General features: G+C 37.5%; 1 protein-coding gene across 2 annotated transcripts in view; it reads right to left on the reverse strand.

Annotated features, from left to right (window-relative positions):
• The window catches only part of PLA2R1 (phospholipase A2 receptor 1), a 127,229-nt gene that overhangs the window by 23,223 nt on the left and 91,399 nt on the right, over nt 1–12,607 (reverse strand). For both annotated transcript variants that reach the window (XM_026447757.1, XM_023217506.2), the window contains exons 20-22: nt 11,734–11,873; nt 1,022–1,139; nt 203–333 (exon numbers count right to left, since the gene is read on the reverse strand). In XM_026447757.1, coding sequence (XP_026303542.1) covers nt 203–333; nt 1,022–1,139; nt 11,734–11,873 — 389 coding nt within the window. The remainder of the gene's footprint in view (nt 1–202; nt 334–1,021; nt 1,140–11,733; nt 11,874–12,607) is intronic.

Raw genomic sequence — 12,607 nt, forward strand, 5'->3', positions numbered from 1 at the left:
ATTATTGTGATGTTTAAGTAAAGTAATTATATTTATGGAACACATAAAATTATATCAAATTACATTAAAAATTAATGTATTAATGACAAACTAGTATAAAGTTATACCTACAAAATACAGGAAATAAAAAAGCTTTAATAAACAAGTCTTGAATAAAATATCTTGCCAAAGTGATCTCTAAAAAATAAATCTTAAAACTTACATTTATTGTATCAAATGGAGACCAGTTAGAATATACCACAGGCTTTCCATTTAGCCATGTTTCATAATCATCATTTTGTAAACCTATCCACACATTAGTGGTCTGGCCAAAAAGATTCATAGTAATGAAGGCTGAAAAGCAGGAATACATTATCTAATTTAATACTGCAGAAAGCATTTGGGTAATCACTGAATCCTATTTATAGCTATGATTATATTTAAATGCCAGCAAAACATAATTATGAATCATTTGTAGGAATTTGTTACTTTATCCTTGTTAAGGTAATGCAGTTTCTTTCACTTTTGTTTTAGCTTAAATTGACAGAAATTAGCTGGATAACCTGAGATTTCATCATATCATTAACAAAACAATTTCCAGTGTTCATTAATTACCTTTCTAAACAAAAGAGGATTTACCTACTATATTTAAACTAAAGTATATAATTGTTTAAATATCAAATAAAAGCATGTAGGTAAATCTAAAGGGATCTAAAAATCATACCATGCAATTACATGTAGATTATACCTGAGACTCTTTTAGCCATTTTGAAATATAGGCCATAAATATGTCCTTATTCTTTCCACTGCTACTGGTAAGAGAAAAGGCTCCCAAACCCAGCAGTTTAGAAGCAATGCAGCACACTAGCTTTTACAGATATCATGAAATAAAACCTATGGGTCAAACTGAAAATTTGTGTATCATCAGCAATACAGTATTTTAAATGTTGATTTGGGAATGTTAGTATTGGTGGGGGGATATTTTAATAAATACTTGAATAAAAATGGTTATCTTGGCCTGGTTGGATCTTGAGTACTCTACCTTGCTCCACTTCACTTTCAATGGCGACCAGGGTCCCTGCTTCTTCAGCACAGAAATGTTGAGCATGTGTCCAGTTCTTCCAACTGCTTGGGTCTTTGGGGATATTCAGCAAAAGGCACTATCAAAAAATGTCAAAACAAAACATTCATTTCTGTATTTTTCTAAGTGAATTAAAAATTTCCCAAAAACACTGAATATCAGTTTTGAAAATTCTTTATAATTTTCTTGGGCAGAAAGAACTCATTTTTCTTTCAACTCCTCCAAAGGTGTTACAGTAAAACAAAGAGCAGCAGCTTTCAGGGTGAGTTAATGACTTGCCTGCATTTGCAGCAGGCAGGAACAGAAGCAGGGATGCGTTTTGTCCTGTGAAATGTCAGAACAATGCCTTCAGCACAATGAAACGTAGTATTCTTCCTAAAAAGGAGCCACCCTGACTGCAGAGTTTACACTGGCGTATTTAATCTAAAAAAAAAAAAAAAAAAAAACAAAAACAAAAACAAACCATTCTGGGGGTGGCAATGAACAGCTTAGTTCAATTTTATTTACAAACACACTTCCTTACTTTAAGTGAGAGAGAAGTAATGGGGAATCAAAGCACATCAGGTGTTTAAATTCACTAAATACTTGAGTCAGCCATTTGGTCACTAAGTCTACTGGCAAGAGCCAGAGAAGAAAAATAAATGATTCCAGTGGGACAGAAAGCAAGGGTATGACCAAAGAAACCTGAAAGAAGTAGAAATGAAGAGGAAGGTTGGCCATCAATGTTAAAGGGAACACAAAAATGGTTGTGGAATTTGGTAATAAAAGTTGAGTGTTATGCAGGAGAGAATCATGTCTGTATCATGGCAGAGATTTCTTTTCTTTTCTTTTCTTTTTTTTTTTTTTTTTTTTGAGATGGAGTCTCGCTCATGTCGCCCAGGCTGGAGTGCAGTGGTGAGATCTTGGCTCACTGCAACCTCTGCCTCCTGGGTTCAAGTGATTCTCCTGCCTCAGCCTCCCGAGTAGCTGGGACTACCCGTGCGTGCCACCATGCCTGGCTAGTTTTTGTATTTTTAGTAGAGAGGGGGTTTCACCATGTTGGCCAGGATGGTCTTGATCTCTTGAGCCTGTGATCCACCCGCCTTGACCTCCCAAAGAGCTGGGATTACAGGTGTGAGCCACTGTGCCCAGCCGCAGAGGTTTCTTTCTTATGGGATGGGATGAGAAATAGAATGATACATACTTGACAGGACAGGCAAGTTCAATGAAATTTAAGAATGTTGGTAGGACCAGATGGAGTTAAGTGAGAGGAAAAGATAGAAGAGAAAGGTTATAATGGGTCAGGCAAAATTCCAGAGCGGTCAGGAGAAACTTTATGCAAAGGATATTTCATCTGGAATTGCTGGGGATTCTTCTCTCATATTCAATTCTCTTATCAGTGAACACAGACAACCAGAGTGATCGATAGGTCAGATCCTAAGATCTTGCCACTGAGAAAAACCCAGCTACGGGATAATTCTAGGTTAGCATGGAAGCCTACACTTGAACAAGCATCCTTTCCTATCTTATTTTGGAGTGGTATCTGATATAGTTTGGATGTCTGTCCCCTCCAAATCTCATGTTGAAATGTAATTCCCAGTGTTGAAGGTGAGGTCTGGTGGGAGGTGATTGGATCATGGGGCAGATCCCTCACGAAGGCTTAGGACCATCCCCCAGGTTATGAATGAGTTCTCAGTTCACGCGAGATCTGATTGTTTAAAAGTCTGGAACCTCCTCCCACCTCACCTTCTTGCTCATGCTCTTGCCATGTGACATAATGGTTCCCTGTTACCTTCCGCTATGATTGTAAGCTCCCTGAGGCCCTCACCAGGAGCAGGTGCCGGCACCATGCTTTTTGTACAGCATGTGGAACTGTAAGTCAAAATAAAACTATTTTCTTTATCAGTTACCCAGTCTCAGATATTCCTTTACAGAAATGCAAGACTGGTCTAACACAATATCTTTCCCCATCATTCTTTAATTTCCAAATTTGTCGGTTCTCCACCCCTTCCCCATCATCATATACCTTTTAAAAGCAGAGAGACTCTTACTCCTCTTTGAACATCACACCAGAGAAGTTCCCTAGTAAACATTTATTAAGCAAAATAAAAGCCAACAAACCTTAAAATGGTTGTCAAATGACATTGTCAGGCATTCTCAATTTAGCTCAGTGGTTCTCCAACAGGACAATTTTGCCCCTCATGGTATATTTTGATAATGCCTGCAGATTTTTTTCATTTTTGCAATTGGGGAGGGGATTGCTATTGGCAACTAGTGGGTAGAAACCAAGGATACTGCTAACCATTTGCAAAGCACAGGTCAGGTCAGTCTTCCAAAAGAAAGAATTATCCAGCCCCAAATGTCAATAGTGCAAGGTAATTCTTTTAAAAACTCAGTCCTGATCATGTCACCCTTTAGTTTAAACCCTTCAGGAATTTTCCACTGCTCTTACGATAAAAACCGGAAACCCTGAACTAGCTTGAAGTTGAGTTGCCAACTAAGAGAGAAAATACATTTTCAATTCTTCTGGTCCTTTTTGTCTTGTTTGCTTCACAAAGGAACTGAATTGGCTTTCAAGGAGTTTAATTTTATAACAACTATCCTTTTATCTATTTCCTTTCACTTTGCCTCTTTCCTCTAATTACAAATTCTAAAGAGTGGCACATATTAATTATTGGGAAGTCTTATCATTTAATGTGAATTCACCTTGTGTTCAGATAGTTACACTAACGAACCATTCATAAATACCAATGAACCTCATTGGTTCAGTTAGCTCAATAAATCTCTCCAGAAAAACACCCCCCTCTGCTTCCTCTATGTTTGCCTCAGCCAGGATTTACTAGCTTGACTACGGAAGTGTGGCCTCCCATTACCACGACTTCATTGTTTCTAAAAATATAACATATTTACTAACACACGCCGAAATTGTGTCATTAATAATTAAGGCAAAGCAGCAAGATGAAATGCAGCATCCTTAATTAAAAATTGTTTACTTACTAATTTGTAAAATGTGATCAAGTTTAATGCATCTCTGATTATTACTGTGAATTAAGGGGGTCCTACTCTATTCTAAATGGGCTTTCAATAAAAAATTCTTTTTTGTCTCAAAATCATTTCTAGCTCAATATTTGAAAATGAAATTCAGTTCCCTCCAAACTTGGTCCTTTCCCAGTGTTCTACTCACAATGAATGCCATGGTCAGTATGTACTTATACACATATAAGAAGCCTGAAGCCTCAGAGGCATCCTCACCCTCCCACTCCATCTCCCCAACAGCCATACCATTTGGACATCTCATTTCCCAAAAAGTCCCCTCACCCATCCCCCATTCCCACTGCTTCATGGTCTCTGCCACCACCATCTTAGCCCAAGCTACTAACTCTTGCCTGCACTACAGCAATAGCTTCCTAACTGCCCTTACCTTTCTCACACTTGCCCTTCTCCCATATATCCTTGGCTCTGTACCTAGAGTAACTTTTAAAATTTGGTCCTGGTCACGTCCTTCTTTAGTTTTTAACCCAGCAAGAGTTTCCCATTGCTCTTAGGATAGAGGCCAGTAGTCCAATACGGTATCACCCGTTCCACTTCTTCTGTCTCACCTTCCGCCACTCTAGTTCTTTATGCTTCCTTTAGTTTCTTAAATGTCATACTCTCCCCTTGCTGCAGGACCTTAGCACATGCGGCTCCCCCTATTTTTAATGTTCCTTGCCTTTCTGACCACTTCAGTCATGTTCTCTGGCTATACACTTTTCTAGAACCACATAACTTTCCCTCATTACAGACACCACAATTTTAAATTAAACAGCCATTTTCCTGATTGATTTACTAATGTTTGTTCTCCCTCTAATGTGTAAGGTCCAAAAGAGAAGGGGCTGTTTCTGTTTTTCCTCACCGCTGAATTCCCGACATCCAGCATAGTCAAATGAATGAATGAATAAAGTGCTCCAATTTGAGTAAATTCCAAAAAGAGGTGAGACTATTTTTAAGGAAAAACTATGTTATGCACAAAATCAAATATTGACTAATCCCAAACTAGACAGTGGAAAGCAGCCATTACCACTCAAACCAGGTCTTGAATAAAAATATGTAAGTAGAAGCACAAGAGTTAATCACACACACACACTTAGAATTTCTTCCTCCCACAGATCTGCTGGGACAAGTATCTTAGATGACTCACTTTTTCTGGGTTAACCCCTGGTCAAACCTCTTCTACATTGTCAAACACAGAGAAAACTATTTATGAGACATCAGAAAAGATGCTTAATTTCTGTGTATCTCAGTTTTAAAAACTCTAAAAGGTGGTAAATTTGTCAACAAAGTAGGATTTTTTTTTTCCTTAGAAATAACCAATAAAAATTAGTCCTAGGAAATTCACAAACAAGAAGCAAAGTTTAATGGGACATAATATATTGGAACTCATTTCAGAACTGTGAAGTAAAGAAGGTCCATCATTGTTATCTCCCAGTTTTCCTTCTGTAGCTTTATCTGTTAATAGGGAAAAACCATCCCACTTCTCTCAGCTATCAACTCTCCTATTAGCAGTTTTTCTAATAATCTGATAAACCCACCTGTTTCAAGGTGTAGATGACAGATGAGGCAATCTCAAAAATATTTCCCTTTTAAAAATAAAGGAAAGTGTTGAGACAAAGGAGTGAAACTCCAGTGGTGGAATTTTAGGCATTAATGTGCAGGGGAAGGCACTGTGGGTGGGGAGCCATGCATGGTGACTCTGACATTGTGCCAGGTGAATTGCCACCTACTCATGAAGCCTGCTGTGATGATATCCTTTGCAATCAAATTCTCCTAATGCGCTGAAGAAAGAGTTGTGGAACTATGACTGTTGAATTGCCTGGCAAATGTTGGCTACACATTAGAATAACTGAGGGAGCTTTTAAAAAATACGGATGCCTGGATCCCATGCAGATCAGCTAAATCAGAATCTTCAGGACGTCTCCTGCACCTTGATGTTTTTAAAAAGCTCACCTGCTGATTCTAAATATTTGACCAGGGCTGAAAACTACTGATCTAGCTGTTAGTTATCAATAAATTTTTTTTTATAGAACTCTGAGCTACATGAGGGTGTTTTAATCATGCCCCAGGGCTAGCTTCAGAAAGCACCTCCTCTCCCCGCCATTCTCATGCATGTATTTATGCCCCTCTCTATTCCTTTCTTGGGAGGCATTCACTTGCTCTTTTGCCCTGGGTCTGCTCCACCATCACTACCACCATTCCCATAGATACACACTCTCTACATATGCACAGGAAGACACATGGGATGGAGCTGAACTGTGTGGGTAAAAATCAAGTTTGGGGGAAGGACAATAGCAAAAGGCTGAACCAGAAACAACTATTCCATGTTTCTAAGAATTATTTATCAAATGCTAAGGATTTGACTTGTCATTAATTTCCTTAAAATATCCTCTTTTAATCTTAGAAGAAAACCTGGGCAATACCATTCAGGACATAGGCATGGGCAAAGACTTCATGTCTAAAACACCAAAAGCAATGGCAACAAAAGCCAAAATAGACAAATGGGATCTAATTAAACTGAAGAGCTTCTGCACCACAAAAGAAACTATCATCAGAGTAAACAGGCAACCTACAGAATGGGAGAAAATTTTTGCAATCTATCCATCTGACAAAGGGCTAATATCCAGAATCCCAAAGAACTTAAACAAATTTACAAGAAAAAAACAAACAACCCCATCAAAAAGTGGGTAAAGGAGATGAACAGACACTTCTCAAAAGAAGATATTATGCAGTCAACAGACATATGAAAAAATGCTCATCATCATTGGTCATTAGAGAAATGCAAATCAAAACCACAATGAGATACCATGTCACGCCAGTTAGAATGGCAATCATTAAAAGGTCAGGAAACAACAGATGCTGGAGAGGATGTGGAGAAATAAGAACACTTTTACACTGTTGGTGGGAGTGTAAATTAGTTCAACCTTTGTGGAAGACAGTGTGGTGATTCCTCAAGGATCTAGAACTAGAAATACCATTTGACCCAGCAATCCTATTACTGGGTATATACCCAAGAGATTATAAATAATTCTACTATAAAGACACATGCACACATATGTTTATTGTAGCACTATTCACAATAGCAAAGACTTGGAACCTACCCAAATGTCCATCAATGATAGACTGGATAAAGAAAATGTGGCACATAAACACCATGGAATACTATGCAGCCATAAAAATGGATGAGCTCATGTCCTTTGCAGGGACATGGATGAAGCTGGAAACTATCATTCTCAGCAAACTATCACAAGAACAGAAAACCAAACACTGCATGTTCTCACTCATAAGTGGGAGTTGAACAGTGAGAACACATGGACCTAGGGAAGAGAACATCACACACCGGGGACTGTCAGGGGGTGGGGGACTAGGTGAGGGATAACATTAGGAGAAATACCTAATGTAGATGATGGGTTGATGGGTGCAGCAAACCACCATGGCATGTGTATACCTATGTAACAAAATTGCATGTTCTACACATGTACCCCAGAACTTAAAGTATATTAAAAAATCCTATTTTACACATGAGAGGAGGCATGAATTAGTAACTAGAACAGTGTGTTCATGCTTTGGGGTTGTTCACTATCTGTACTAGAAATGTGATTTGGACATTAGCTAGGCATTCCTTTATGCCTGTTCCCTAGAGACCATGCCAGGATACACTTGTTCTAACAGTTGTGAAAAACTAACTGTCACATACTGGAGTGAATTCAAAATGGATCAACAGCCTAAATATAAACGCTAAAACCATAAAGCTCTTAGACAAACACACAGGGGCAAATCTTCATGATCTTGGATTTGGCAGTGAATTCTTAAGTATGATACCAAAAGCACAAGTGACAAAACAAAAAGTAGATAATTGGAAACTTTTGTGCATCAAAGGACATTATCAAGAAGGTTAAAAGACAAGCTACAGAATGAAGGAAAATATTTATAAACATATATTGGATAGGGGTTTAATATTTAGAATATATAAGGCATTCCTATAACTCAATAATAAAAAGGCAAATGATCCAATTTAAAAATGGACAAAGGGCTTTAATAGACATTTTTCCAATGAAGATAAACAAATGGCTAAGAAGCACATGAAAAGATGCTCAATTTCATCAGATAATAGAGAAATGCAAATAAAAATCACAATGAAATAACACTTAACATGCTCTAGGATGGACATATAATAGCCAGTGTTGGCAAGGATGTGGAGAAATTGTTGAAAACATCATGCGAATAGGCCAGACACAGGACAAATATTGTATGAGTTTGCTAATATGAAATATCTAGAATAGGCACATTCATAGAGATAGAGACTAGATTAGAGGTTACCAGGGGATGGGGAACAAGAAGTTAGTGCTTAATGGTTACAGAGTTTCTGTTTGGGATAGTGAGAATATTTTGGAAATAGAGATGATGGTTGTATAACATTGTGCATATAATTAATGCCATTGAATTGTACACTTGACAATGGTTAAAATGGCAAATTTTATGTCACATTATTTATGACCATAAAAATGCTTTAAAAAATTAATTGCCAAAGGTTTTAATAAAAGACTTAGTAATACTCAGTGTCTTATTGAATATTATCTGCAAGTTTCTCATACTGAAATGTGAAAATAATTTATACCTGGTAGCAAGATTTTATAGTTTCAGAAAATAGGAAGTATACAGAAAGTATCAATGATTAAAAAACAGTGTACCTCTATACTATCATAAAGTTTTAGAGTGTAATTACACCACTCTAGAAAATATCTCACAGTGCTGCTGAGCTCATTGTATCATGGGGCTAAGCTGATACGGCAACTCTTGTTTAAAAAAATATTATTAAAGACTTCATGTTTTAAAGAGCAGTTTTAGGTTCACAGCAAAGTTAAGAGGAAGGCAAAGGCACAACTTTGGGAGGCCGAGGCTGGCGGATCACCTGAGGTCAGGAGTTTGAGACCAGCCTGGCCAACATGGTGTAATCCCGTTTCTACTAAAAATTCGAAAATTAGTCGGGCGTGTTGGCAGGCACCTGTAACTCCAGTTACTTGGGAGGTTGAGGCAAGAGAATCACTTGAACCTGGGAGGTGAATGTTGCAGTGAGCCGAGATCATGCCACTGCACTCCAGCCTGGGTGACAGAGTGACAGTCTGTCACACACACACACACACACACACACACACACACACACACACACAAAAGGAAGGTACGGAGATTTCCCATACATTCCCTGATCCACACATACACAGCCTCCCCCATTATCAACATATCCTATTACCCCAGAATGGTACATCTGTTACAATCGATGAACCTGCATTAACACATCATAACCACCCAAAGTCCATAGTTTACATTAGGGTTCATTCTTTGTGTTGTACATTCTATGAGTTTGTACAAATGTCTAATGACATGCATCGACCATTGTGGTATCATACAGAGAATTTTCACTGCCCTAAGAATCTTCCACAACTTCATCCTTCCCTCCCTGCAACACCTGGCAACACTGATCTTTTTACTGTCTCTCTAGTTTTGTCTTTTCCAGAATGTCATATAGTTGGAATCATATGGTATTGTAGGCTTTTCAGATTGGCTTCTTTCACTTAGTAATATGAATTTAAGTTTCCTCCATGTGTTTTAAAGGCTTGATAGCTAATTTCTTTTTAGCACTGAGTAATATTCCGTTGTGTGGTTGTACCAGTTTATGCATTCACCTACTAGAGACATCTTAATTGTTTCCAAGTTTTGGCAATTAAGAATAAAGATGTTATAAATATCCATGGACAGGTTTTAACGTGTACATAAGTTTTCAACTCCTTTGGGTAAATACCAAGGAGTGTGATTGCTGGATCAAATGGTAAAAGTATGTTTAGTTTTGTAAGAAACTGCCAAACTGTCTTCCACAGTGGCCGTACCATTCTGCATTCCCACCAGGAGTGAATGAGAGCGCCTGTTGTTCGGCTTCCTTGCCAGTATGTAGTGTTGTCAGTGCTATGGATGTGGGCCGTTCTAGTAGCTGTGTAGTGGCAAATCACTCATTGTTGTTTTAATTTGCATTTCTGGAGTAGCAGTCCTCAAGTGCCAATGTGAAGTGGCAGGCGTAGGAAGGGGGCAAGACCACCAGACTCAGGGTCAGAAAACAAAAAGTGCATCTTGGTCTGATGCTTATTCACTGTGAAGTTGCAGAAAAGTCACACAATATTGTTAGCATCTGTCTTCTCATATGTAAAATGAGGATAGTAATTCTATATATTTTTAAAATTCAGTGATACAAGAAATACACATAAAATCAATTAGCTAAGAGGGGAAGTAACTCAAATGTCCACCAATGGATGAATGGATAAACCAAATGTAGTCTATCCATCCAATGGAATATTGTCCAACCGTCAAAAGGAAGTCCTGTCACATGCCAGTGTTGATGAACCTTGAGGGCATTATGCTAAGTGAAATAAGCCAGTCACAAAAAGGCAAATACTGTCTGATTCCACTTACATGAGGTATTTAAAGTAGTCAAATTCAAAGACACAGAAAGTAGAACAGTAATTGCCAAGGGGTTCGGGGTAGGAAGAACAGGGAGTCGTTTAATGGGCAGAGTTTCAGTTTTGTAAGATGGAAAAGGCCTGGAGATTTTTTGAATGACAGTGTGAGTATATGATACTTAACACTAGTAAACAGTAAACAAAAATGGCTAGAATGGTGAATTCTATATTGTATTTACCAGAAATTTAAAAAATTAAAAATCAGTGCCAAATATCTAGTGGGTACTCAATGAATGCGTGAAAAACCCAAGCAACCTCATTTCTCAAATTAACAATGGGAGGAAGATCACAAAGGAGAGAAAGGCCTGCCAATATAACTGAACACTTCGATTAAAAATGGGCTGTCCACAATTGAAGAGGAATTTCATATTAGCATATGAAATGATGACACAGTTTGGGTTTTTTAATTTTCTAAGAGTTAAACAATTATAATTTGGGATGCATTTTAATTACTTCCACCTAAGGCCTATAAAGTTATTTTATTATAAAATATGAGGAGTGGAGGGAAAGCCTAGGCCTTAATTGAAGGCAGCATCAGAAATAATAAATCTGGTTTAAAATATCCCCAATGGCAATTTCTTTTTCTTAATTCAAATCTGCATGGAAGCACCAGCTTTATGAGGCTCCAGATGACATTGACCAAGCTAAGTTATTAGTCCCTCAATTCACTAGTGGGCAGAGTTGTATGCCAGCTCCAGGCAGGGAAAACACAAGAGTAGGAGTTGGAGTCTGGGTCCTCTGAAATTTACAGCTTATTTGGGAGCAGAACCTAGACACACAGGCATGTAGGCACATACATACACATGTGCACACACACGCACACACATGAGCGCACACACACATGCATACATACATATGTCACACCTAATGGAACATTCATACAGCACAATAAATGACTATGCCAATGGTAAAACTGAGTATAGAAATGAGGGGCAGTATCCAGGCTGTTTTTGACAAAAATTTTTTGTTCCAAAAGATTTGTTACTAAATGGAAAACTCAAATTTCTTGAAAAATTTCTTGAAAATAGTGACAAAAAAATTCCAGGTCCTATGGTCAACTCACAGCTTTTAAAAGTCACTTCCACTTTTTGAACATTTTCCAAAATTAGTGTCTACAAAAGAGAAACAAAGGCATCTTTTGAAAAACAAGCTTACCTTGTAGTTAAAATATAGCCATCCTTTGGGACACGTTCCATGTTGTTTCGGTGTATCTTTCTTTTTCTCTATGAGCCAAACCTTTTTTCGCTTACAGATACTAGGCATAGAAACTGAACACTCTTCACTACCCCAGAGTCCTGGAGGAGAAAATGGGTTAGAAATGGTTTAGGAACAACGGCAATTCTTTGAAGGCATTCTCTATTGATTGCTATTTTTATGACTGCTGTGGTTTTTCATAATTTACTTTTTAAAATCTAGAATGAACTAAACTACTGATGATAGATTTCTCTAGGGACAGCAGTTAACTGGGCAAGGGGCCAAATCAGTAATTTTAATTTAAGAATGTAGAAATTTTACAAATTAAAAAAATCTAAATAAATACTGCAATCTGAATCATAGAACTGATTAAAATCTTAAGAGTATTTGACTTGTGTAGCAAAAGAATACTTCGTAGGGTAACAATGTCATTTTAAAACCTTCAACTTCAATGTACAGAGAGGAAAAAGATTCTAAAATAGTAGATAATTTCTACTTTATAATTCTTTAGAAAATATAATAATTTAGAAAAATTAACTCAAGAACTTCCAAGAAAATAGCATTTCTTAACACTGACCCTTAAATCAAACAGACTCACATATAGACTTGTCTTCAGTAAGATATATCCTCAAATCCTCAGCCTCTGACAAACTGACTGTTTTTTTTTTTTTTTTTTTTTAATTTAGAAGAGCTATATTTTCAGAATAAAGATTATAGAATGCATTGTATTGGCATCCAAGTCATAAATTCTGGAACAGGGCAGAATGCATGCCAATTGCAAGGGCAGGCTCAGTTTTCTAGATCAGGAATATGAGCCCAAAAGATGTTGGCATTT

This window comes from Piliocolobus tephrosceles, chromosome 11 (assembly GCF_002776525.5).
Source record: "Piliocolobus tephrosceles isolate RC106 chromosome 11, ASM277652v3, whole genome shotgun sequence".
NCBI lineage: Eukaryota > Metazoa > Chordata > Mammalia > Primates > Cercopithecidae > Piliocolobus > Piliocolobus tephrosceles.